Consider the following 24,981-nt stretch of genomic DNA (forward strand, 5'->3'; position numbering starts at 1 on the left):
TTAATAATCATTATTATTATTATTATTTTTTTTTCATGGATCACTATATTTGACACGTGAATAATCTAGAGGATTCATCCAATATTTCATCAACGGAGGTTGAACAAAGCTCTTCATTTCCCTACGAAATATTGTCCATTTCAAATAACTTTTAATCATAAAAAAATTATGTTCATTGTGCTTGGAAGTTTCATCTTGATGGAATTTTAATTTTAATATGAATGATTTTGCTCTTGGAAGTCGAAGTCGAGTAGCTATTGATGGAGTTTGCAGAGACTCTCAAAGCAAGTACCTGTGTGGACTTTTTTCTTTCGTTGGCCAAAGTTATGCTTATATTGTTGAAGCTCTAGCTATAAGAAAGACATTATTATTATCTATTGGTTGAGGCTGGAATCGAGTTAGTATTGAAAGTGATAATTTGATGATTATCAACATTTTAAATGGAGTCTCATCTTCTTGCCCTTGGAGGATCTCAGCTATTTTGAATGATTGTCGTACATTAGCATAAAGTTTCTCGTTTATTGCCTTCTAGCATATATATCGAGAATGTAACTCGATCGTTGTTGATTTTGCTTCTCATGGAATCACCAATCGCTTGTCGATAGTTTGGGACAATAGTCCTCCCTCGCTTGTTAACCATCTTCTATTAGTTGACTTGGCTGGTATAGTTCAAGTTCGTCTTGTAAACTCAGTTACTTTATGTAATATATCTTAAGTTTCCTCTTTGAAAAAAAAAAAAAGAAATTCACTCAGTATATTTGAGACTTGGGGATTATCTAGTGGATTCATCTGTCCATTGATTAAAATTCTCAAAATTCCCAATGTGAAGATAACATCTGACTCATTGACTCTACAGTCTCAAATCCGAGAATTGTACGTTACACCAAGATGTTTCAAACCATCCTATTTTTTTTTGGATTGAAAGTTAAGCAATGGCTTATGGATGTAATGTTCGACCATCATTGCATTCAACAAATCCCCAACAACATTTAAAAAAAAAAATCAAACAAAATAAAAAAATAAAATAAAACCCTTATTAGGCAAAAGTTTTTCTGGTCGGCAGTCCAGTTAAGAAAGTCAATGGTCGGGAGTGATCTCAACCCTTTAAATGGCATCCAAACATCATGACCATGCATCCATTTCCTACGACACAGTCTCTATAGACCTCCGTCACTTCCTCTGTTCCTCCGCGATGCTTTGCTGCCGTCGGGGGTGCTCTACAACAGCCGCTCGGGGAAGATTGCGGTCAGGTGACGAACCCACCGTGAGCCGTCCCCTCTCTCCGGCGAAGAAAATGCTTCTTCTTTTTCACCAATTTCATTTCTTATGTTTCTTTAAATTTGAACTGAGGGAGAGAAGCAGAAAGCAAGTAAGAAAATTTCTAGGGGGAGAGAGATGTAGAGGGGCGGTTGGGGAGAAATAGAGGGAAAAGGCTTCGATGAAAACCGCAGAAGTGATGAGACCCACCGCAAGTCACCGCCCTGGCTGAACCCATCAATCGCTGCTCACAAATTGCAGGCAAGTGCTTTTTCAGTACGAGATGAGATATGGTTCTCAGAGGGGTTCTCAGGGGGGAGTTTCCTTGCTTGGGTTACGTCTCGCTCCAAATTTCAACCTCTTGTCCTCCGAAGTCTCGCGCTGCTTCAGTGATATTTCCTGTCAACAGAAATTGATTATCACAGATTTATTAGGCTTGTTTTCATTGCATCTTTTCTTCCTTTTCCCTCTTTCTGTGTATTATTTTTTCAATTTATGAAAATTACTGATCATTATTGGTTTGTATCAGGCAAAAGATTTACAGATTCTTACATCCCAATCATTAGCTCTTTTCAGGTTTTAATGCGTATACATCCGAGTTCAGCCTACCCTTCCCCCTTCATTTCTCTTTTCTTGAAAGAGAACTCTTTTTGGGTGGTGAGATGGCTGAGGGTTGTCAGATAAACAACATGCTGTTAGGTTAAAATTACCTGAAAATTTCCTTTTTGTGATCTATACTTGAAAAAATTAGAATCTGTCAAAACACCATTACTACTGACTTAGGGTAAGCAAGGGTGGAGTCATGAATGGTTACAAGATTCTACCGTGATGGAGCTGACGGAACCTCTTCTCTCTTTCGTTTCTCCGGCAAGATCGGTGTTTAGGTTTTCCAAACCAAAAAATGCTTCTTAAACGATCTTGCAAAACGCATGTGTATTATCATACATACTTCTTATTCCAAATCAACACTTTAAGACAATAAAATTTAAATCCAACGGTCCAAAAGACACCCCTCACAAGATTCCTATATGAGGGGTCCGACCAGAAAACCTCAACCCTTATTATTATTATTATTTTTTGTTCATGGACCATTATATTTGATATGTGAATTATCCATAGGGTTCATTCATTATATTTGATATGTGGACCATCTAGATGATTTATCTGTCCACCGATCAATATTCTCAACCTGTGTGCTAGGCAGGGGTTGACAAATCCCAGCCGAAGTATGGCCCTGGCTGGCTGGGTTAGGGTTGATGGTTTCTGTTTGACCTAGCCCACCTGAGCTAGATTCACATGCAGTATAAGAGTCCCTACTTCTTTATGTAACACTACAAGCGTGCATGAAATGATCAGGCATTTTGAGGGTTGCCATTGCTCAAGTAAGGGTTCAAATCGTTCTTCCAATTTCCTCGATTAGTTTATTTATATGTCCGAATTAGGGCTTTGAGTAGCCTTGGGCTGGATTGGGCTGAGCTGGGCTCGGGTTGGCAACTTTCTAGACCAGCCCAATCGAGCAAGGCCAGGGCTAGGATTGATGTCAAGTGATCTCAGGCTGGGCTCGAGTATTAAGCCCAGTCCAACCTATCCGAGTTACAGCCCTAGCGGCTTCCCTAGGGTTGGCAATTTTCATTTTTCTAGTCTTCTCTTCTTTTCCTAAGTTAACTCGGAGCCTCTGAGTAACTTCCTGCACATTTAACTTGAGCAGGTTGATTGAAATTCACAATTGCTTCATTGAATGAGAATGGAAGTGCCATTGGAAATTTGCAGTTAAACAATGAGGTTTGCTATTTCAATTTGTTTCTGGCTTTGTTATGGATGTCTTCTGATCCTACTTGAAATTTCTTGTTTTTTATTTTCTTTCATAGGCAAAAAAGGCTCCTTGGTTGTGTGGCTACTGTGCCAATGAACAGGCAAGGGTAGAGTGTATGGTTGTCGAGGGCATAGCCAAGAAACATTATTTTTCCCATTTTTCACATATAGGGGAGAGGTCACTGCCTAATCTCGTGGTCCCTGCACCAGAACGGGACCAATGAGAACATCTATATGGCATTAACATGGGATATGAATCCTCTCCAACAACTGCTACATCCAACTATCCTCCAACCACCCTCCAGATGTTGGATGGGCTTGGACACACATTCTAACACCTAATCTTGGGGATGCATATCTAAGTCTAAACCCAAGCGGTTATTATCAGCAGTGACTGTGGTGGTGCAGTGAGCATTGGATGGCCAAGAGTATTCGAACACGCGCCCCTAGGTCGTCACCATCCAATGCTGCACCGCCAAACTCGATGTTTTCATGTCCAAACTCATTCAGTGGTTGGACTTTGGAGGTTGTACACCCAAGTCGTTAGGGAAGAGCCAAATCCAACATGGATGGTATTTTTTATTTCACGGGGTGGGACAATAATTTCAATGCCCTTGGGACTTTGGAGGGTTGTACACCCAAGTCCTCAGAGAGGAGACAAACCCAACGTGGATGGTATTTTTTTATTTCACGGGGTGGGACGGTAATTTCAGTGCCCTTCTTTCCCAGCCCAGGGTCACGCGACCAGGTAGGCATTAATAGAAAGTTGAAACCCCTCAAACACAAACTTTTCTTCTCAACTCTACCGAAGCTGCCTCCTCTCTTGCTAACGCTTGCAGAGAGCTCTACTGGTGTGGCCGCTCACTTTCCTTCTCTTCCTCTCTCTCTGATAGTCTAGGGTTCTTGTTAGAACCTCCGTTTTCTCTTTCAACTACCGCACAGGCAATCCAACAACTCTCTTCAGCAGCAACTGCCGCAAGTACGGTCTCTTGTATTCCTCATTCTCTGTTTTCTTGCTAGAATCTCTGTTTTATCTCTCTCATTCTCTATCACTCTTCTTCTCTATTGTACACGACACAGGTATGATCTTTGAACCAAGATTTTGTTTTGTTTTGTTTTTAGTACTCGAATCATGCTCTGTTGACATTGTTTTGTTTTGCTCCTAAATCAAGCAACATGTGTCTTATTTGATGTAAAAACTTCATCGATTGCTAAGACCCACCATTAGAGAGAAACTTCAGAGGTAAAGGGGAGCACTTAAATGTGAAATTAGTTCTTTAAACATTCAAGCTGAAACTTCCCTTTTGGTTCTCAGAACTTCTTAGAAGTGGCTTTGTTTGATGCCTCATTTAATAGGAACTCAAACTGGTTCTCTCTCTCTGCATTCCATCCATATCTCAATTCCGTTATTTAATATTCTTTTGGTGTCATTGATGTAAAGATGTATTTTCTAGTCTCTCCCTTTCTGTTTATATGTATTGAAACTTAAGAAATCATATAATCAAGAAACTGAAACACAAAAGAGAAAAAGAGATGTGATGATTTTGCATTCTCTACTAAAGTAATTTAGGCTCCTTTATGATGAGGATGCTGGGTTAGCGTCGCCAGCCAGGTCTTCCAACCAACTAGTGGCAACTCAAGACAATTAGATATCTTGCAGCGCCTTCCTTAGAAGGCTTAGATGAGTTAATGCAATGGACGATTTTTCTAGCTGAACCAAAATAGTTAGTACAAGGCTTAGATGAGTTAAGGTCATGATTGTGTTGCAAGTTGAGGTGGAGGGGAGGTTGAGAATGAGTTAGGTTGGAGTGTTCTATAAAGTTATGAATTCTTATGATTTTAACAAATATATGGCTTTAAACAAAGCGGAGGTTTGAAAGAGAACAAATGTGTCAGCATCAAGTACTTAGGTATTTAAGGCTTGCTAGATTATTGGTTAGTGATTTTGCAGCCCATAAACAATGATAATGTTCATATTCAAACGAGGAGGTGTAATAAATTAGTATTGGAAATTAAGCATAACTAGTTGAAAGAAGTGTGCTTTTGGTGTTGTCCTTTTATCCTGTTCCTTAGCTTAATTTCAGTGTTCTGAAAATTGAAATTGTATCTTAAGCCACGCAGGGTTTAATTACATGAGTCTTGTCCATGGCATCCTACCCTTCAGCTTAATTTCAATTTTCTGAAAGTTGAAATTGTATCTTAAGTTATAGAGTCTTTAATTGTGTCAGATTGTTTACCTAGTTTTGGATTGTAAGATATTTTAATAGTTTTTTATCATAAGAGAAATATAAAAATATAATCAAAATATTTTCATGTGAACTCTTTCATGGAATTGAATCGTTCTTGTCCCTTGCTTCGAGCTTGTGAAGCTCCGGGATGCCAAAAGCCAACACCTATTATGGTTTCAATCTACATACTCAAATTTATAAATAAAAAAATTAAAAAATAAATTATTTGGCTTTGAATATGGTTAGATAGTTTTTCAATTTAGTTTTTGGGATTAAGTTCCTTGTCCGGTTGTGTAACATATGGTCTATCTCTCTTCTTTCACAATGGGGGGGCAAATATGTCATTTCATAGGAGGGAGGAGAGAGATAGACGCAAGTAGGCACTAGCGTACACCACACAGCCTGGCAGCGTTCTTTCTTCCTAATTCTTTTTAGTAAACTATAGATTTATTTATTTATTTTTTTAAATATACTAATTGTGGCCCCGTGTGGTTGCACTCCTTGGGAGCTTTTCTTCTGTTGTTGTGTTCTGTGGAAATGGAAGCATGTTTGGTAAATCCGGTTTCTTCTTTTGTTTTGGCAGAACAAACCGGAAGAAAGAACAACTTTAGAACACGAATGACAAAACATAAAATTGTTGCTTCTGTTGTTTCGGAACAGCTTGAAAAGAACAACTTAAGGAAAATAAATTCCAACCATTCCCGATAAAATCCCTATGCCCCTCAAAACTCACCCCAACCCTCAACACAGACAAAGGACATGATTTTGAAGGTCTTTTACAATTGCACTCGCCAATGGAATCAGAAGTAAATTCCTTCCTCCTCTCTCTGTCTCTCTCTCTTTCTTTCTCTCGCAAAACCTTCTTCGTTCTCTCTCACAAACATTGTATTTCTTTTCTATATTTGATGTCCCAACTAAATGGTGTCGGCAACATGGTTCCTTGCCCTCCGATCAACTCTAATCTGACGTTATACTAGATACAAGGCCTAAACTATGCATGTCTTTCCTCACCACTCCTAAGGTCATTTTACGTCTACCTCTAGCTCTTTTAGATCCTTTAATCTGAATCAAATCACTCCCCCATACTGGAGCATCATCTATAGGCCTCTGTTGAACATGACCATGCTACCTTAAACAATTTTCTTGTAGCTTATCATGTATTGGAGCTACTCCCAAATCAGCTTTAATATGACCATTTCTTACTTTATTCTTCCTAGTTTTACCACACATCCATCTTAACATCCTCATCTCTGCTACACTGAGTTTATCTATATGATGCTTCTTAACTGCCCAATATTCTGAACCAAACATTTTAGCGGTTGTATGATTGTCCTTTAAATTTTTCCTTCAAGTTTTAAAGTAATACGTCAATCACACAACTCTCCAGACGCGCCTTTCCACGTCATCTATCCTATTCTTTGTGAAACATCATCCTCTATATCTAGTGCTGTTGTTGTTGTTGTTTTTTTTTGTTTTGTTTTGTTTTGTTTTGTTTTTGTTTTTTTTTTTTTTTTTTTTTTTTTTTTTTTTTCGTTTTTTTTTTAATTTAATTTTATTTATGATTGAGACCATATACCTAAAATAACCACTTTGTGGAACCTCCCTCTCATCAATTTTCATGACCTCGCTAAGAACACATATCGGCTAGCAGGTATGACTATGTCAACCTCTCTTTCACAATCTCAACACTTACAAAAATCTCACTCGATTCCCCTCTCTCTATTTTTATCTCGGTCTGGTTTTATGTTACCAGGTCTGGGGTTTATGGAACTGGAAACCTGAAATGCTTGAAAAATGGCTTCTGAATGGCCACTCTTCTCCTTCTATTCCTCTACTTCATGTTTCAACTAGTTTCAGTTTTTAGGATATTTTGCCTTTAGATTGATTGGACCATGGATATGGATTTGGCATAATACCGCTGAGATATTCAGAGTTTCAAAACCATCTGCTGCTTGCATATCTATTGTGGCAGAACACTTGAGTGTTTGATTCCATGCTTTCATTGCGACGTGTGTATTCAATTTCAGAGCGCAACCATTTGATTCCACAATATTTTGGTATCAGTGTCTGCCATTGCAACCTGATTAGAACTTGTAACTGCAACAAATGGGAACTCCCATGGAAGGCCCAAACGAGTAGGTCAATATTGTGCTACCTTTTTTGTTGTTGTTGTTGTTTACCTGCTTTTGTGTTGTAAAAGAACAGGATCGTTATTAAAGATTTCCTACTGGATCTGGTATTAATATACCCCCCAAATGAGGAGGTTTTAACAAGTGTCTGACAATTGTTGTTGGGTGGTGTATTTTCTTTTTTCTTGCATCTCCTTACTATTCATAGAGAAGGGCGGACCTAGTGCATGAGGCTCCTGCCACTGTAGGGTCTGGGGAGGGTCATAATGTACGTAGCTTTCCCTGTTTTGCAGAGAGGCTGTTTCCTAACTCAAACCTGCGACCACTAGGTTACAATGGAACAACCTTACCATTGCGCCGAGGTCCGCCCTGTACACATTTGTAATTACATTTCCCTAAATATTTAGCAGAGCAACCTAGTGCACGAGACTCCTTCTACTGCAAGGTTTGGGAGGGGCAAGTATGTACATTTCCCTAAATATATCAAGTTAAATAGAATGGTAATGGCATTTGTGATAATGTCATTTTCGTAACTATGGGTGGGATTAAACCAAGGCGTCCTATTAAAGAAACAAAATAATGTCCATTAATGACCCAAGTCTCCTTCATCCAAGTCTTTATAAAGTCTTCCTTGGAGGAAAATCTGATCATAGCATGCCTAGAGTCCATCAATCCCACTTGCACTGCAGGAATGGAAGAATAAAGAAAAGAGAATTTTCTACTCAAATTCGAATTTGCGACAGATACAAATGGCAATAGATTGATAAAACGTTCCTAACTTCCTGGAAACAAAATTCTTTCACTTAAACTTTTGTTATGGAGTGAACATAAGTGTGAGGGTTATGGCATTTGCATGGATTGATTTTCCATTCTGTAAAAGTGTTGCTTATTACTTGGGACTCCTCATTTCTCAAAGCTGTTTTCATCTTGATTTAGATTCTGGTTATTTGATTGATAGGCCATCTCATAAACAGGGTATTGTGCTATAATCAAGTTCAACCCTCCAATATTTTAGCTTATTGTTCAATTAAAGAAAAGGGATAATCATTGTTGATGAAGTAATCCATTTATCTTTAGAAAGATGGGAAAATGGGTCTGACTCATGTAATTCTACCATTTGGTAAGATTATGTGGTGATTATTATCATTAGACAGAAGGGGGGGGGGGAGAAATCTTGATTTGCTAATTGTCAAATTTCAAAGTTAAATTTAATTAAATACTCTTTTATGTATATCCATGTAGTCATACCTATTCAGCCATCCATGTAATGGCATTTTTTCCGTAATTATTCCCGCTAAATGGAATGATTATGTCAATTTTTATAATTGTTGGTGATAGTGGCAAATGTGATAATATGGAATTTTCGTAATTGTTTGGGTTATGTGTGAGGGTAATGGCATTTATGTTGTACCTATTCGCTGTTTTTGTTATTTTTCTGTTCTAGGAACACTTTTGGAACAGCTTTACCAAACGCTAATCTTGAGCCAAAGAACATTCTCATTAGGACCCGAAAAAGAACACTTCTGTGCCAAGGACATTCTGACGGAACGGAAGTGCGACAAAACAAGGCCTAAAGTTCCTACTCCTTCCACTCTTCCTTGTCTGGTTTTTGCCCTAGTATGGATGCAAGCTTCACATTCGAGGCTCCTAGCGATGAGGAATATGAAAGTGAAGAAGAAGTGGAAGAGGAGAACGGAGCTCAACAATCTCAGTCCCCATGGGAGTTTGCTGCATATTCTGAATCCGTCGCTGAAGAACATGCCCGAAGAAGCACAACTTCCATAGATTTCAAGATTTCCAAAGCTCTCAAAGAACGTGCAATCCAAATTTCTAGTCACAGCGATGATGAAGATGCTAAATTTGAACCGGACAAGCAAGTAAGGTCTTCTCCATTTGATCTGTCGGTACAAATCAATTGAAGATTTGGATTTCACAAGAAACTTTGTTTATCTCTAGGAAAATTATCAACCTGAAGAAGGTGATGATGAGAAGACTGGCGGAGACAGTAAATCGTTCTTTGCTTCATCCGATGGGACTTCGTTTCATGCGAACTCTTTCATGGAACTGAATCTTTCTCGTCCGTTACTTCGAGCTTGTGAAGCTCTGGGATACCAAAAGCCAACACCTATTCAGGTTTTAACATACATGATTGATTTTTTTTTTTAATAATAATTGTGGCTCCGAATATGGTTAGATAGTTTTTCAATTTATTCATTTTTAGTAAACTATAGTGTTTTCAATTGTAGGCAGCGTGCATTCCATTAGCTTTAACTGGGCGTGATATTTGTGGGAGTGCCATTACTGGTTCCGGAAAGGTATGCCATATGCTTGTATGATAAGCAACTTGCTTGCCATTTGATAGATCACAGCAAGCTCCGTCAAACAATATTGGCCTTTTGGTATATTTATTTGGTGGATAATACACTTTCTTTTCTTTTTTATTTTATCTTCCCATTCAGACGGCTGCCTTCACCTTACCTGTGCTGGAAAGGTTACTCTTCCGTCCTAAGCGTATACATGCAATAAGGGTCCTAGTTCTTACTCCAACTAGGGAATTGGCTGTGCAGTAAGTTATTATATGTTTTCATGTATTTGTTTTTTTATTGTGTTATGCACTTATGTCTTACTTCATCTTATTATACAAAGATCAAGAATTTTATCCAACATGGGCCTCCTTATGTTCCTTTACCTTCATAGGGTTCTTTTCAGTTTGTACTGTTGTGTGGAAAGGATAATAATGGAACAAATGGTCATACAAAGATAAAGAATTTTATTAAACATGAAACATTAACACACTCGAACAAAATTCTTATGTGGTTCATCCACAACAGGGCTTTGACCACAGGTAAGACGATCGGTAAGAATTTTCACTATCAAGGTTAAAGCAGCCAACTGATTTCACAAGGTCAGTAAAAACAGTTATGGCAACAACTGATGATGGGGCTGCATCTTTTGTCCTAATTCTTGGGCGAGGGTCACTCTGTTTGTTTATCTGAAAGAAACCTTTTCCCTAAGGGCAACACTCTCCAGCCCCTTGCATTGGGTACTGTAGAATACTAGGCTTTAGGTGAATTAATACATTTACGAAACTCCCCAGTGTATTTAAAGGAAAACTTCTTGATTCTATCGGGCCAAATCCTGCAGCAGACTAATCTTGAAATAGATTTGCCTTATAGTTATTTTTTGTGTGGCTTACCAAATCTTGGCCTCTAACTTGAGTCACAAAAATACTTGCTTGCTCTGTTATAACGGTTAAGTTGTATCTATAACTGAACCCTTGTACAATTGGAGGAGAGATTTCTATTTAAATTTAGGAATCAGATGTTCAATTGAAATACTTTGGCAACCAATATCTATTCAGTTACTAAGTCAGAGACCTAATTGAGTTCTCATACTCTTGAAGAAGAAATTTCTTTCAAATTTAGGAATGAGAAGACTTCAGTAAGAAGGAAGATGATAAGAAAAATTTGGGAGCCTGGTTGATTGTGTGCTTCTGTTCCAGAAAAGATGAAGAAACATGTGTTCTTTGAGTCTGATTTCATAATGAACATGTTCTTTGGTATTGTGCCAGGGACATGCATACCACTGTTTTGAATATCTCGCTAGTTGGCTAAGACAGGTGAACCTGGTTCTCATGGAAGAACAGATTGGCCCCAAGAAACCACAGTTGGGTCCGGTCCATGTGGAGCATTGGTGCACCAAATTAAAATGCTCTGAAGTTATGGTGTGTCCTTAGAGGCGTGGATGTATATAAATGTGATAGAATAGAGTCCAACTGTACTGGATTAGGAATCCTAGGTGGACAAGGAATTGAAAAGTGAATGCTTAGTTCCACAAGATTAGGAAATTGTAATCCTAATACAACTGTAAGAGTATCCTACTCATAACTAGGAGTTGGATAGAAAATGAATGATACAAAAGAGAACGTAATGGTATTTTGGCCAAGTGATGTTAGTTTGGAAGGAGGTTGAGAGAGGGATTTTTCAGGGTTTAGCAGGTGCAAATGGTCAGTAGAGGTCTGCTGGAGGGTAAATCCTGAACTCTATGGATGGATTTTGTTTACTGGATGGATGGGCAGTTGCTGAAAATTTCTGAGAGGATAAGATGATAGTAAATTACTTTGAATTATGATCTGAAACAAAATAATTGAATCCCAGGAAATTGCTAAACCTGAATCATTTTGAACACGAGATGTGCAAAATTCTGCAATTCATTGGAAGATGTTTGTAGAATTCAGAAAACTGAAATATTAATCAAGTCGACCTGGATTGCAGATAATTGAAGAAAATAAAAAGTAGTAATATCAGCATTCACAATATAAAACAAATGATGAAGCAACAATAGAGCTAATTGAGCCTGGCGGTGACCTGTGCCTCTTTACAGTATGTACTTGTACTCGAATTTAAAAAATCAATGCCCAAAAATTCAACTGGACAGTTAGACATCTTGATGTATTCCTACTGACAGTAAAAATCCAGTGACTTGATCTATCATTTATCGGATCATTATACATATGAATTTTAGGATTTTTGTTAGGGATCCCACATAAAAATACAAGCTATTCTTAACCGTAACTACATATAATTGGACTAAATTAAATTATCAAAGAATAAACATAACTAATGCAAATTATTGTGACCACTTAACCCCATAATTGGGACCTCATAAACCATTTCGTTACAACTTAATTCCAAGAAATAAAAAGCCTAATACCCAATAGACACCAACCCAAGTGAATACTTAATCAGACCTCCTTTTCCTTCAAATGTTGACTGATCCATGGACTAGGATAGTTAGGAATGAGATAATTTATAAAATAATGTGAACTAGCACTGGGTAAGGATCCATGTAGCCGACCCGATGTGCTTGGGATAAGGCTGAGTTGTTGTTGTTCTTGTAATGTGAACTAGCACTACTTTGGTCTGCATAACTATGATTAAGAAGAAAATGGGGAGAAGAAGCAGTAGCAGCTGCCACTGCCACGGCCATGGCCACCGCCATCCACCACCATCAAGAAGATGAAAAAGAAAACCCTCTCATATTTATAAGTAAATGGGAAAGAATTCATTATTTTACCATAAGTTCCCATGTAAAACTAGAACTAATAGGATATAGGTTTAGTGTTTTCCGCAACCCCCCCCCCCCCATACAACACAGCTTGACCACCTAGACCCCACCTAGGCACCTGGCCACTGCCTAGGCTTGCCTTGCCACCAAGACAACTCATTTCAAATCCTCTTTATGTTTGTAGTGTCCCAGTTGAAACAACAGCACTTACTTCTTTTTCATTTTTTTGACAGAGTCCACAGTATGATAGAGAAACTTGCGCAGTTCACTGATGTAAGATGTTGCCTCATTGTTGGTGGTCTCTCAACAAAGGTTTGTTCATAATTTTTTTCCCAGTTGTGGATTCAGTGGTGCCAAGGTCGGACTACTCCTGTGTTGTTGATTGTATCCTAGTATTTCTTCTCTTTTTTCTTACTTATGTAAATGAGTGTGTCTGACTGTTCAGTGGACTGATATTTGAATCAGGACCATCTAACATTGCTTATGTAGATACCGATTATCTTTTCATGAACACTTGAGCTGCTTCTACGATTCAAATATGTCGTGTATTGCTCTAGGAGTTCAGACTTTTCTCTCTCAATTTTGATATTCTGTGATATAGAATATTGGCATATTCTTTAGGAGATAGTTTTTGACTTTTTTCCCTTATTTCTTGTCATTCTGTTCCCTACATCGGTACATCCTTAGCTCGCTTTCCTACAGATGAATGCTGAATCTTTCTACTGTAACCTATCGCCTATGTCCTTTCTTGCTAAAACCTTGATTGTTTTCATATAAATCTACCCACCTTTCCTGTCGAATCCTTTCTCTCATTGAAAACAAGAGAATAAGAACACGATTTAATTCCTAATTGAGATAACCAATAGTCTAAAGTTTTACTTCTATATACTATCCACTTACCTTGCAGTTCACTACTAGAAACCTGAATCTCCTAGGCTGTCCTAATTCCTATCTGACAAGTAATTATCTTGAAGATACGACTTTTCTCCCCACGCATGAACACTATCAAATGGCAAATGCCAACATTTTCTGGTGCAAGCATTTTCTTGCACTGAAAGGTTTATTCCACCCAGAGGTGTTGTCAAGAACTGTGCTATGAGAGTGTTCAATTATTCTTGTTTCAGATGTGCTACTTCTATAGCTCCTTCACATTGGAAAGGTTTATGATGGGTTTTTATATTATCGTTACTTTTGCTTTTTGATCCTGTTTTAGTTAAATTTGACTAATGTTATTCTCTGTTCAGATGCAAGAGGTAGCCTTGAGATCAATGCCAGATATTGTTGTGGCCACTCCAGGGCGTATGATAGATCATTTACGAAATTCACAGTCTGTGGGGTTGGAAGATCTTGCAGTTCTTATCCTTGACGAGGCAGATCGCCTTCTGGAACTTGGTTTTAGTGCTGAAATTCAGGAGCTGGTAACTTTTCACCCTTTAAGTACACATTCTTATTTAGTATATTTTCTGTATGCATTTATATGTGTATATATCCAGTGTTTCTATAGGCATTCAAGGTGTACATGTTCTGAAGTGCGTAAGACTAGTGTAAATGTAATGATATAGCCCTGAGGTGCATTCTGGGGCATAGCGCAAATGTGAGGTGGCCGCATGATGAGACATGAGCCTCTTCCACACCCCAAGCTGGAGATATCTACCGCTCACCTTTATGTTCCAAGACAATGGATCTATTGTAGTATTTTAGGCTGTGCCCAATAGAACTGCTGATTCAGTTTCTATACTAGTTTCCGCCGCCATGCATTTAAGCAAAGAGATGACACTGGGACTTCCCTGGCTCATTCCCCCCCCCCTTCCCCCCCCCCTCCCCAAAATCAGTTTTGACTAATGTGCTTACCCCCTCGATCTAAATGCACTCAATGCAGACTTAGCACATATCCGATAATTTCTCCTCAATTACAATGACAGATCCATGGAATATAATCCTCATATGCAGAACTTGTCTAGAAGCAATGTGCTTGACCAAAATATTTACTTGTTGGCCTCCAAAGACTGTCTAATCTGTATTCGAAACATTGACAGCACATACTATGTCTCTCATAAGATTGATGACATTTTAATGTGTCACAGGTCTAAACTCTAACGGTGCTAGTCATGCTGCACAAAGGAATATTTGAGGAAAACGGTGGATAAACAATGTGAGGGTTTTCCTTGCATGCTTAGCAAAGGAAAATCTGCTGTAGTTGTTCCCCCCGCCCCCTACCCATGAAACAAGTGGGGATGCCTGTTCGTGAGAAAAGAAACTATGAGACTTAAAACTTCCAATGTTGAATACCCATATGGATAAGTATGAGGCCCATAAAATTACAAAATTGCAAATTTCACTTGGATCCCATGGCCTTGATAAAAATATTATTCTCCTTGCAATTAATTACCAGGTTTTTTGATTTACATCTGATTGAAAAAGCCATCCCAAATACAAAGGAAGATAGTGACTGCAAAAAATAGAGATTGTTTTTATCTCTTGAGTCTTGATATGGTAATAAATGAAATCTTAGTAGAAAGATGAAATAAAGGATGTACAATTGAAATGCAAAATATGAAAATACAACAAGAAGTTCAATCTTTGCCAAGTTATCTGTCCGGCTGCATTGAAGAAAAAAGCTCAAGGAATTGGAGATTTCGCCAGCATACTATCTAATGTCCTGGTCTATATTTTAAATGTGTGATATATATTTTGTTTCTTCAGATGTATACTGATTGATGGAGAAAGTAGAGAAAAGTAGTGAACTCTTTTAATACTTGGCCTTGATAATAGTGATTACGTTACTTTAGTTCCCAGTGTTGACATCTTTGTTCATTTTTATGTCAATTACCGTATAATCGTACCTTATTCTATGCACCAATGCTTTGTCTTGGTTCTCAGATAGTTCAGCAATTATTGTAAGCCTATATTGAGAGTAAGAAGCAATGAAGTAAGAAGATTTGAAAAGGCACATATGAAGCAAGAATAACATAAATACATTTGTAGTAAGAATAGTATAAACTCGTATTACATATTGCTTGCTTAGTTTGATATTGCACTTGTGAATAGATTTGATAAAGCACATTTGTGTCTGGCAGTGCATTGGAAAGCTGGTTTTAAGATACGCGTTGGAGACATATTAGAGACACGCTAGATACTCTTATGATACATACGGATATGCTTATAATATATGCAAAACAAGTGTTTTAAGCACTGTGCCATAATAAGAAATAAATAATGATACCCAACCAATGTCTGGTTATCTATGCCTTCTCAGCATCTATGTGATTCAAATCTTCGTTGGCAAGTGCAATATCATAACTGCTAATAAGTAATAAGAAGAAATTAAGAATATTTTAAACAGAAAAATATATTTACATATTATTCAGTATTAAGTAACATTGATTAAGTATACACACATCAACCATACTTCACGCTACTGATAACCTATTAAACAAACTTGAAAGTAGTCTGAATCTATTAATAATAAGTACTTATCAACAGATATAATTATACATTATAGATCTCAAATCATTCAAGATGATCCAAATCTAGGTCAGTTTTCCAGTTTATATGTGATACTTGGCAAACACAAGCAAGAAAAGCCAAGATGCAAGTGAAAAATCAATTTTTAACATGTTTCAATTGACGGCTGTGATGTTCGATCTCTACTTTGATGAACTTTAATGCAATTTTTTGCTTGTTTAATCATTCCTCCGATATTGTTTTTGAATGTGCATGGTATCCACTTGGATCTTCACCAAAAACTCAAGTAGAAAGAATTTTCTTTCAAAAAATTGGATTTTTGGGTTTTGCCATCCTATGTATCGAGTGTATCAATCCATTTGGTACCGCATCGGTCCTTATCTACACTGTATCAGCTTTGTACAAATTTTTTATATATCAGTTCTGTATTGTATGGACATGGCCATGCTGTTACCTCTATGCGTATTGTATCTTATGTATTTAAGTATTTGTTCTATTGTTCTTATCGACATTCAGCTTAACTAAGACTTATCCCAAGTAGGGTTGGCTACTTGAATCTTGTTTCAAGATTCCACTCTATGTATGTCTATATTTTCTGTTTAAACCATTTTCATTCATGTCCTTTCTTCAATACTTGGATCAAAGTCATTTTGAGGCTTTGTTGACCAAGAATAATGACAAACTATGCTTCTGCAAGGTTGATGTGAGGAATTTAATCATGGTTCTCAATCTGCTGGTGAAATATTGAACTTTCTCTTTTTTCATTACTTTTTGCAGGTTCATCTCTGTCCTAAAGGGAGACAGACCTTGCTATTTTCGGCTACAATGACTGAAGAAGTTGATGAGCTTATCAAACTTTCTTTATCTAAACCCTTGCGTCTTTCAGCTGATCCATCTGCAAAACGACCTGCAAGACTGACTGAGGAGTAATTCCTCTGTGATCCTTTCAATCCTATGAGTTTGAATTTAATTTAGTTTCAGTAGAATTTGGGTCCTGTTTAGGTATTGATGATTAATGGCTAGAATTTATCAGTAAGATATCAAAGGTGCAATAGAAGACTAAGGTGTAGTGGGCATGGGACCATGACTATCGCGAAGAAAAAATTGAAGACAAGAAAATCCGTAAATAGATTTTCCTTCATATCAGTGCCCATTTAGTGGCTTTCTGCTAGGCTGACTCCACTGCTGGGGAATTGGCAGAATTCTAAATGTCTAAACAACATTTTTGTTGAAGTTGCAATCTCTTAACTGTCATAAACTCGGTTGAACTAAATCGACCATTTTCTTTTAAGTGCATGTTATTGATTATTACCATTATGCAAAATCTACAATGGGCTCTGTTCTACATTGAATGAAGTAATCCGATTGTAAAATGGTAGGTTCTATGGGCATGGAGGCACCTTTTGTTTCTCTTCTCTACACTGAAAATACTGATACTGTTTTCTTTTTTGGTAGGGGAGGGGGCAGTGTATATATATATATATATATATGCAATACTCTTGTTATTTAGCCGTCATCAATCTGTATGGTTGCTTTAACTTCCCCTTAATTATGATAATTCCTGTGCAGGGTGGTTAGGATTCGTCGTATGCGTGAAGCCAATCAAGAGGCAGTTCTTCTTGCTCTATGCTCTAAAACATTCACGTCAAAAGTGATAATCTTCAGGTGTTTGTTATTACAAATCACAATGACAATGATCTGCACTATAATCTCGATAATTAATTTCTTTCATATTCACAAGAAATATTGTTTCCATCCATTTCTCTTCATTCCTTCCATCGAGGAATGTATTGAAATGGATGTGTACAGTAATACTATGTGGAAAATAGTCGATGGAACAAAACTACTGTAGGCTTGAGGCTTGAGTTAATTTTGTCATTTTTGTTATGTGTTTTCTATCAAATCTACCACTCTGACTTAATGATTTTGGTGGCAGTGGAACAAAACTTGCTGCTCATAGGTTGAAGATTTTATTTGGATTGCTTGGTTTAAAAGCCGCTGAGCTTCATGGCAATCTTACCCAAGTGCAGCGTCTTGATGTGAGCCATCCTGTTCTCTATGAAGTTCTTGCTTCAGTTCCCTCCCATATAACCTTTAATTGAAACATTGATCTTAGATTAGATTCCAGGGTGACATTACTTTTTATCATTTTTCTTATCAAAAGTATCATTTGTTTGGACCTTCAACTCCTGCAAGGGATCTTTATATTGCATTAAACTGACTTGTGGAGTGCAAACTGTTCTTCTGTATGCATCAACGCTTGACATTTGTGATAACATATTTCTCTCATTACAGGTTATTTACTTTAGTTTCATAATGGTTTAATGGTCATGATTTGGTCATGATTTTCTTATATTGCTTACATTCTTCATTGATGTTATTTGAGATACTTTTTTTTTTTCTATTTATGTTACATATATTTTCTACTTCTTAAGGACTTCTAAAATTATTGTTTGATTCCTTTTAGTGAACATTTGAAGCTGTGATAGGGCATTGCACTTGAATTTTTCTTTTACCTTTTTTCAGTATGTAGTTAACAGTAATGAGCTGAAATCATGCAAATGCGTTGTCATTAGATTGTCTATATTTTGATTGATAAATTGTTAATTGCACCCATGATTTTTAGGTCTAAAACTTATATATGCAAGCTTCGTCATCATTATCATGTGTAACTAGTATTATTCTGGTCTTGTGTAGGCTTTGGATCTGTTCAGGAAACAGCAAGTGGATTTTCTCATTGCAACTGACGTCGCTGCTCGTGTAAGCATGTTCTCATTAAAGTGTTATTGTCAAACTTCTTCTGTTTGGAGTGCTGCATTTGAGCACACACTATTTTTTTTGTTCGTGTTTGTGCCGTGTGCATGTGTGTGGCTTGGGAGTAGGCATCCAAAAAGTTTCAGCAATATTAAATTGATTATTCAAAAATTACAACAATCACTTTGGGTAATATTTAGGTTTATTGTCGTTTGCTGTAGGGACTCGACATAATTGGTGTTCAAACAGTTATAAACTTTGCATGCCCTCGTGATCTGACTAGGTGAGTATGATTTCCTGTTCTCTCCTTGTTGGTAGTTGCCATTCTAAATGCATAATTTGTTAATTTCTTGACATGTGAAGACTGTCTCCTCCTTACAGTATCTGCCACAGGTCTCAATGCTGTAGAGGATTGAAGTTAATTTCATTACACCCATGTCTACGTCATGTTTGGCACACTGATCTAACCAACACAGAAAGCCAATATTCATTTCTTTTATCATGAGATGCATCCTCCAAGTCATTTAGTTTATTTAAATGCATAAGTTAGAATATATGTACTTAAAATGTTCTGATATACATTTTTGGGAAAGGGTTCTCAGAAGTCAGAGCAAGCGGCATAGAGGAGTGTACCAATCAGGTGTGGTGCATATCACACATTGGAGGGTAGTGATGTCATTTCATATGAAGAGGAGAGGAATAGACACAGAGGTGCTAGTGTATCCTACACCAGCGCCTCAGAGTACCTTTTCCCTACGTTTTTATTGTAGCTAAAATAATTATCATTGATAAAAGTAGGAAGTATTATTCCAAGGAGAAGTTTTGATATTCCACAGGAAGATTCCGTCAGGCAGGAATGGGTGCACCCTCTCTGAAAACAGGCACAACAGGTGCCCACTACAGTAATTTTACATTATGGTCCTTTACCCAGCCTACGTTAGATGGGAAGATTAGCAAAGTGGGAATAGACAGGGAGTCATCTTTTTTGATTCTCTTCGTAATATCTTCTGGTTTGGAGAAGCATTCGGACCAGGCTCTGCCTGTGCCTTTTAAATATGGTCATTGACAAATCACTACCTTCCTTCTGGTGGACATTTTGACTACTGGAAAGTCTTCACTTTGAGTGATTAAAGTGCTATAAAGGTCTTCATTTCCCTAATTCATTAGGAAAAAAAGTCAGATAAGATTTCCCTGGATGAAGGGACATATGCTTTAAACAGTCGAAAGAAAAAAGAAAAAAGTGTAGGATCATTGATTAGAATATTCTATTTCTGAGAAGTTAGTGAAACTGTATATTTTGAAACTGGGTAAAGATATGAGCATTGTAGGACAGATACTCAAATTTTACATATCACATTTCAGTTCCTCCATGATAATTGTCTCCAGAAGTTCTAGATATCTTATGCCTTATTATGCTCTAACATGGTGGTTAAAATAGTCAGAGGCGTTGAGCCCATATGTTGAGCCCATCTCTATTTCACTTAGTAGCTTTAGTAGCTTTAATAATTCTCCTTTTAGTTGTTTTATGATGTTACACCTAGTGCTTTGCTTCCTCTTATTTTTGCGTTCACTTTGCCATGGAATGTAATACCAGGAAAAGTTGTCTACTACTTTGCAGTCATTGGGTTTGCAGTTAGCAGTTTGCAAATAAAATTGGGCTTGTTGTCTATGTTTCACATTCTACTGATGCTTATATTTTATATTTTCCCTCTCTTTTGTTTTTCTATGCAGCTATGTTCATCGAGTGGGTCGTACTGCAAGAGCTGGGCGAGAAGGATATGCTGTTACATTTGTCATGGATAATGACCGATCTGTTTTAAAAGCTATTGTAAGCAATATATTCCTTGCTCATATTTGTTAATATTGTATTCAACCTTTTATTCTTTCTGTTTTCATTTTGAGTAGAATTTAATTTATTCATCAAGCATGATTCAATGTGGTAGGCAAAGAGAGCTGGATCAAAGCTGAGGAGTCGAATAGTTGCAGAACAATCAATTACTAAGTGGTCTCAAATAATTGAACAACTGGAAGATCAAATTGCTGCAGTTCTCCAGGAGGAGAGGTTCTTACTGGATTTCACATATTAAGTTCTTCCTTCTAATTGTATTTTTGAGCATCTTAATAAACTGCTGTTCTGTGTAGGGAAGAGAGGGCCCTTAGAAAAGCTGAAATGGAAGCAACAAAGGTTCAGAGTACTTTGTCCTGATCCATGTGTTTATACTTGGAATTTCTTTAATACCTGGTTTTAATATGTTTCCCTCTGTTGGTCAAATGTCATGGTAACCTTCATCTGATTATATTTAAAGCCTCTAGCTTGGACAGACATGATGCCATAGATCAAGTAACTGATGCCAGGATCTTCTTGCATTCTAGCCATCTAGGATTGCCATCACACATATTAGTTTTGATGCCATCAGGGCTCTGATACCTGTCTCCTTGCTTGAAATGATTGCTTCTTTAGGTTTGGAATGCTAATAGGAAGTTTCTGGATTTGCATGACATTGGCAGGCAGAAAATATGATTGCACATAAGGATGAAATCTATTCACGTCCTAAAAGAACCTGGTTTGCAACTGAAAAGGAGAAAAAACTTCTTGCTAAGTCAGCAAAGGTAATTTTTCTATAGAATGGCTGTTAGTTTCTCTCTCTTTAATGTTTAGACATTGAGCTAGAGTTTTGTATCTTTGGTGCACACCAAGTCACGAGTACCTTCATAATATTACCCAACTTCTTGTTTTGGCTATTGATATTTTTAAATTCCATTCCCTCTTTTTATTATTATTATTTTTTTTTATTTATTTATTTTTTGGGTTGGTCATCTCAAGGCAATTTTACTGTATAACATGACCCATGAAGTTCTACCTTTCATTTCGGATTATTATCTAAACAAATTTTATACCTAGCTTGTAATGTTTTGATTGTTATATTATGTTGACACATCTCTCTTGATGACAGAATTCCATGGAGAAAGGTAAAAATTCTGCAGATGAGGTTGTCAGTGCCCAGCAAGCTGAAGACTTGAAAATGAAGGAAAAGAGAAGGCTGGAGCGTGAGGTATCTATTTGCTTCTCACACTTAAAAGTTAGTCTTTCTTTTCAAATAGAAATCCTGTGCAAGTAGAGACATAATGCCCACATATTTCTGGTGCCTCAGAAAAATTTGCCACGAAATAAGCGTCGGAGACTGGAAGCAGCTCGAGAGAGATTGGAGGATGAAGATGAAGCTGACAATGAGCCAGAACAGGTTTGTATCTGCATCTATGCATTTATTGGTCATTCTCTCAGATTATTGCCAGAACTAACTGCAGCTTATGAATGAGCCAGGGGGTGGGAGGTTTGTCCTTTCTACTGCACCCAATTAGTAAATTCCTGGAACAGAAGTTGATCTTGTTGGTTGTTTGTTGTCATCATTATCTGACCAAAGGAATCTGCTGAATAGTTATGTTTAGGGACACTGTTATTTTTGGCGTAAATTTCCTAGTTCATCTATCCAATTTGTAGACCCTGCTCTTCCTTTGTGCTGGCTGTTCATGATATAGACTGTATACTACTTGAGAATTTGCATGTCCCCTGTTGATTTTTTTCCCAATATACTGTTTAGATTCTATTCCTTTTGTCTGTCAAAAACCCTGCTCTTGTGAAGCATTTCAATATTAAAGTAATTTCAAGACTGTTGTGTGATGGTCTTCGAATAATTGGTGGTATTCATGCCATATGATTTGTTTATAATTAACCAAATAAATGTTTTACATATATTCATGGTCAAGGAACATGCATTGGTCACATTAATTTTCTCTCTTTATATTTAAATAGAAGATATCTTTACATGGCAGGGAGGTAGAAATGGCAAGGGAAAAGAAGGAAAATTACTGGTTGACGTTGCATATCGACGGGCAAAAGCAGCAAAGGCTATGACTAAGGCACAAGTTGCTGGCAAGCTTGTGAAAAGGGCTGGCAAAACATTAAAACGCCATCCCCAAAGAACTCAGTCAAGGACAGAAGAGATGCGTGAATTATTCCAGGTTGATATGAGTGAAAGGAAACAAAAAAGCACTCATGCGGCTGGAAAGAAAAAGTCTAAGCAATTCAAGAGCAAATCACGGTATGGATCATATACAGAACTCAAAATCTGTCTCTGCTTTAGAGGCTTTTTCGTTGAATTTTTAAACTTACTGAGGATATTTTTTTATACCACCAACTGCGGTTATAGGCATCTTCATTACCGAACCTGCTATCTACTGATTCTTCTTGTCCATAGCCAAAAATGAAATATAACAGTAACTAAAGCAATTCACAGTGAGGCAAAACTAGACCTAGTGCCCTAACTGTATGGATATTCTGGAAGCTTTTCATGAAAATTATTTAGCTTCTCTTTGGCAGAGCATTAGAACCTGGTTGAGAAATCAGCGTTATAGTTTTGTGGCATGTATTTTGGTCTTTTATTTGGTACACTTGCCTTTCCATTTTCTGTGAAAGTTGAATGGTTCTCATTCAACCCCGATATGACCCGGTCATGAGGTTGTGGGGTCAGTATGGGCCTGTGGGACTAGATACCCGTCGTCAACAAAAAAAATTATTTTTTACACTTGCTTTTCCATTTTGCTAACTTTGCAAAAGTTATGTAGCCTTCCCCCCCCCCCCCTTTTAATGTGTTGTCCAAGTATTATTCATGACAATTGCTATGACGAAGATCCGACCAAGAAATTTAGAGAATAAGTTGGATGTCACAACCAATATGTCAATTTCTGTGGAAATTTCTTATATCAAACTGAACATGATTGGATCTCATGTCATTTTTTATGAATGAGAATAAAACCAATAATGGTCTAGAACATGTCTGATTAAATAACTAAATATCGGTATGTAACTAGAGTTAGAACCATTCAATGAGTGACAAGCAAGTTTTTGCAGTTAATCTAGTCTGGGGCTTAGATTGAGCCCCTAGCTTATTGCATTCATCATGGATGAGTTATGAAGACAGAGACAGGTTGAAGGCTCATCATAGTATGTCTGTTTGCGGATCGTTCAATAGAAAATCACATTATGGATCATTCAAGAACTATGGGGTTTGTAATGTGAGTTTGCTAATTCATGAGGTTGAGTGTCTTGTAAATAGCCTGATGCTTTCTACAATCATTTGAGGTTTGATTAATCAGGTGGCATTAACCTGGGAGAAATGCTAATGGTGGATCCTTAGCCCTTTTGGTTTAATTTATTCAGTTTAGTGATTCTTAAATTATTATAAATGCCATTGCCCACCTATCTGTGAACTCACAAAGTTCTGCTGAAATCATGGTTTGTGGCTTGTTACTCTTTAATCCCTTCTGGGTGTGAGCTCCGGCCTTCATGCTTTTCTACAAGTTACTAGGAAAAGAAGCTCTAAGTACTATGTTCAAACTTGTGCAGGTATAAACGCAAATAAAATAACTAGTTGGCAACTTACTTGCTGGAGCAGTCTCCAGGCAGCAAGCCAGAAACTCAGGGGGAAGGCGTGCCTGCTTCAACATCTCTTTCCATCTTTATGTTTTCTTCATTATTTTGGGTGATATTTATGATAGGTTCTGAAATTTTGGATTATATACGGGTAATCAGGTATGTTCTTACATGGTTCTACCTGTTTGAGATTCTCAATTGATTGTAATCTATTCATTTTAGTTGTTTTCTTTAACAGGTCTCCCATTTTGTTTGGGGAGAAGAAACTGTAACGAATTTATTGGAATAGTTAGAAAAAAGAAAGGAAAAAATGTTAAAATAAACTGAATGTTCTCTTTTTTTTCTGCTTTGGAATTTTTGGTCTCTGCAAATTTGGGCTGTGCTAGAGAAAATGGAGCTTTGGGGGCAAATTCTAAATTTCCTGGGCAAAGACCTTAAGATCCAATTTGGGATCATTTCCTGGTGAACATTATCTGCCATAATCTCTTCGATCCCTTCATTTATGTGCCAAAACACGCAAATTTGGTAGGGAAGTGAAAGATTTTTTATCTTTTATTTATTTATTGTGTATATGATAACCATAGGGAGTGAAATGCTTGCCCTTAAAGCTGTCCTTGATCTTTTTAGGAGCTTAGTAGGGTAGAAAGTCAATTTCGAGAAAGTGAAATTTCTTTTAATAAATGCACTCCCCCCAAATTTAAGAGGCTCATCTGTAATCAGCTAAACATGAAAAAGATGCCTCTTCCAAATAATGGGCTAAATACCAGAGCTAATCTTTCGAACTCTTGAGGAAATTGTTAAGCTTCTTCAACAGGATCAGGGAAGAAGAGGATCTAGA

At 37.3% G+C, this 24,981-nt stretch overlaps 1 protein-coding gene across 3 annotated transcripts; it reads left to right on the forward strand.

Annotated features, from left to right (window-relative positions):
• Positions 1 to 3,841: 3,841 nt before the first annotated feature.
• LOC122091763 (DEAD-box ATP-dependent RNA helicase 28-like) lies at positions 3,842 to 24,497 on the forward strand. 3 transcript variants are annotated; one of them, XM_042661890.1, is made up of 20 exons: positions 3,842 to 4,149; positions 8,871 to 9,303; positions 9,383 to 9,559; positions 9,673 to 9,741; positions 9,886 to 9,992; positions 12,727 to 12,805; positions 13,738 to 13,911; positions 16,736 to 16,884; positions 17,528 to 17,623; positions 17,895 to 17,997; positions 18,656 to 18,718; positions 18,934 to 18,995; positions 20,444 to 20,540; positions 20,656 to 20,774; positions 20,855 to 20,897; positions 21,221 to 21,322; positions 21,667 to 21,765; positions 21,865 to 21,954; positions 22,544 to 22,812; positions 24,117 to 24,497. In XM_042661890.1, exons 2-20 carry the CDS (start codon positions 9,046 to 9,048, stop codon positions 24,130 to 24,132), a joined length of 2,172 nt encoding a protein of 723 aa, XP_042517824.1. In that variant the 5' UTR covers positions 3,842 to 4,149; positions 8,871 to 9,045; the 3' UTR covers positions 24,133 to 24,497. The 3 variants fall into 3 exon arrangements, with proteins under 3 accessions (XP_042517824.1, XP_042517825.1, XP_042517826.1); XM_042661891.1 differs by having other exon boundaries at positions 3,842 to 4,048; XM_042661892.1 differs by having other exon boundaries at positions 3,842 to 4,048; positions 8,931 to 9,303.
• Positions 24,498 to 24,981: the final 484 nt, after the last annotated feature.

The sequence above is a fragment of the Macadamia integrifolia genome, chromosome 10 (genome assembly GCF_013358625.1).
Source record: "Macadamia integrifolia cultivar HAES 741 chromosome 10, SCU_Mint_v3, whole genome shotgun sequence".
Classification (NCBI taxonomy): Eukaryota; Viridiplantae; Streptophyta; class Magnoliopsida; order Proteales; family Proteaceae; genus Macadamia; species Macadamia integrifolia.

Coding starts and splice junctions, on each gene's coding strand:
- LOC122091763 (XM_042661890.1), top strand. CDS start 9,046: ATGGATGCAAGCTTCACATTCGAGGCTCCTAGCGATGAGGAATATGAA. Junction 17,624..17,894: donor TCAAAAGTGATAATCTTCAG/GTGTTTGTTATT, acceptor TTTTGGTGGCAG/TGGAACAAAACTTGCTGCTC. Junction 17,998..18,655: donor CCCAAGTGCAGCGTCTTGAT/GTGAGCCATCCT, acceptor GGTCTTGTGTAG/GCTTTGGATCTGTTCAGGAA.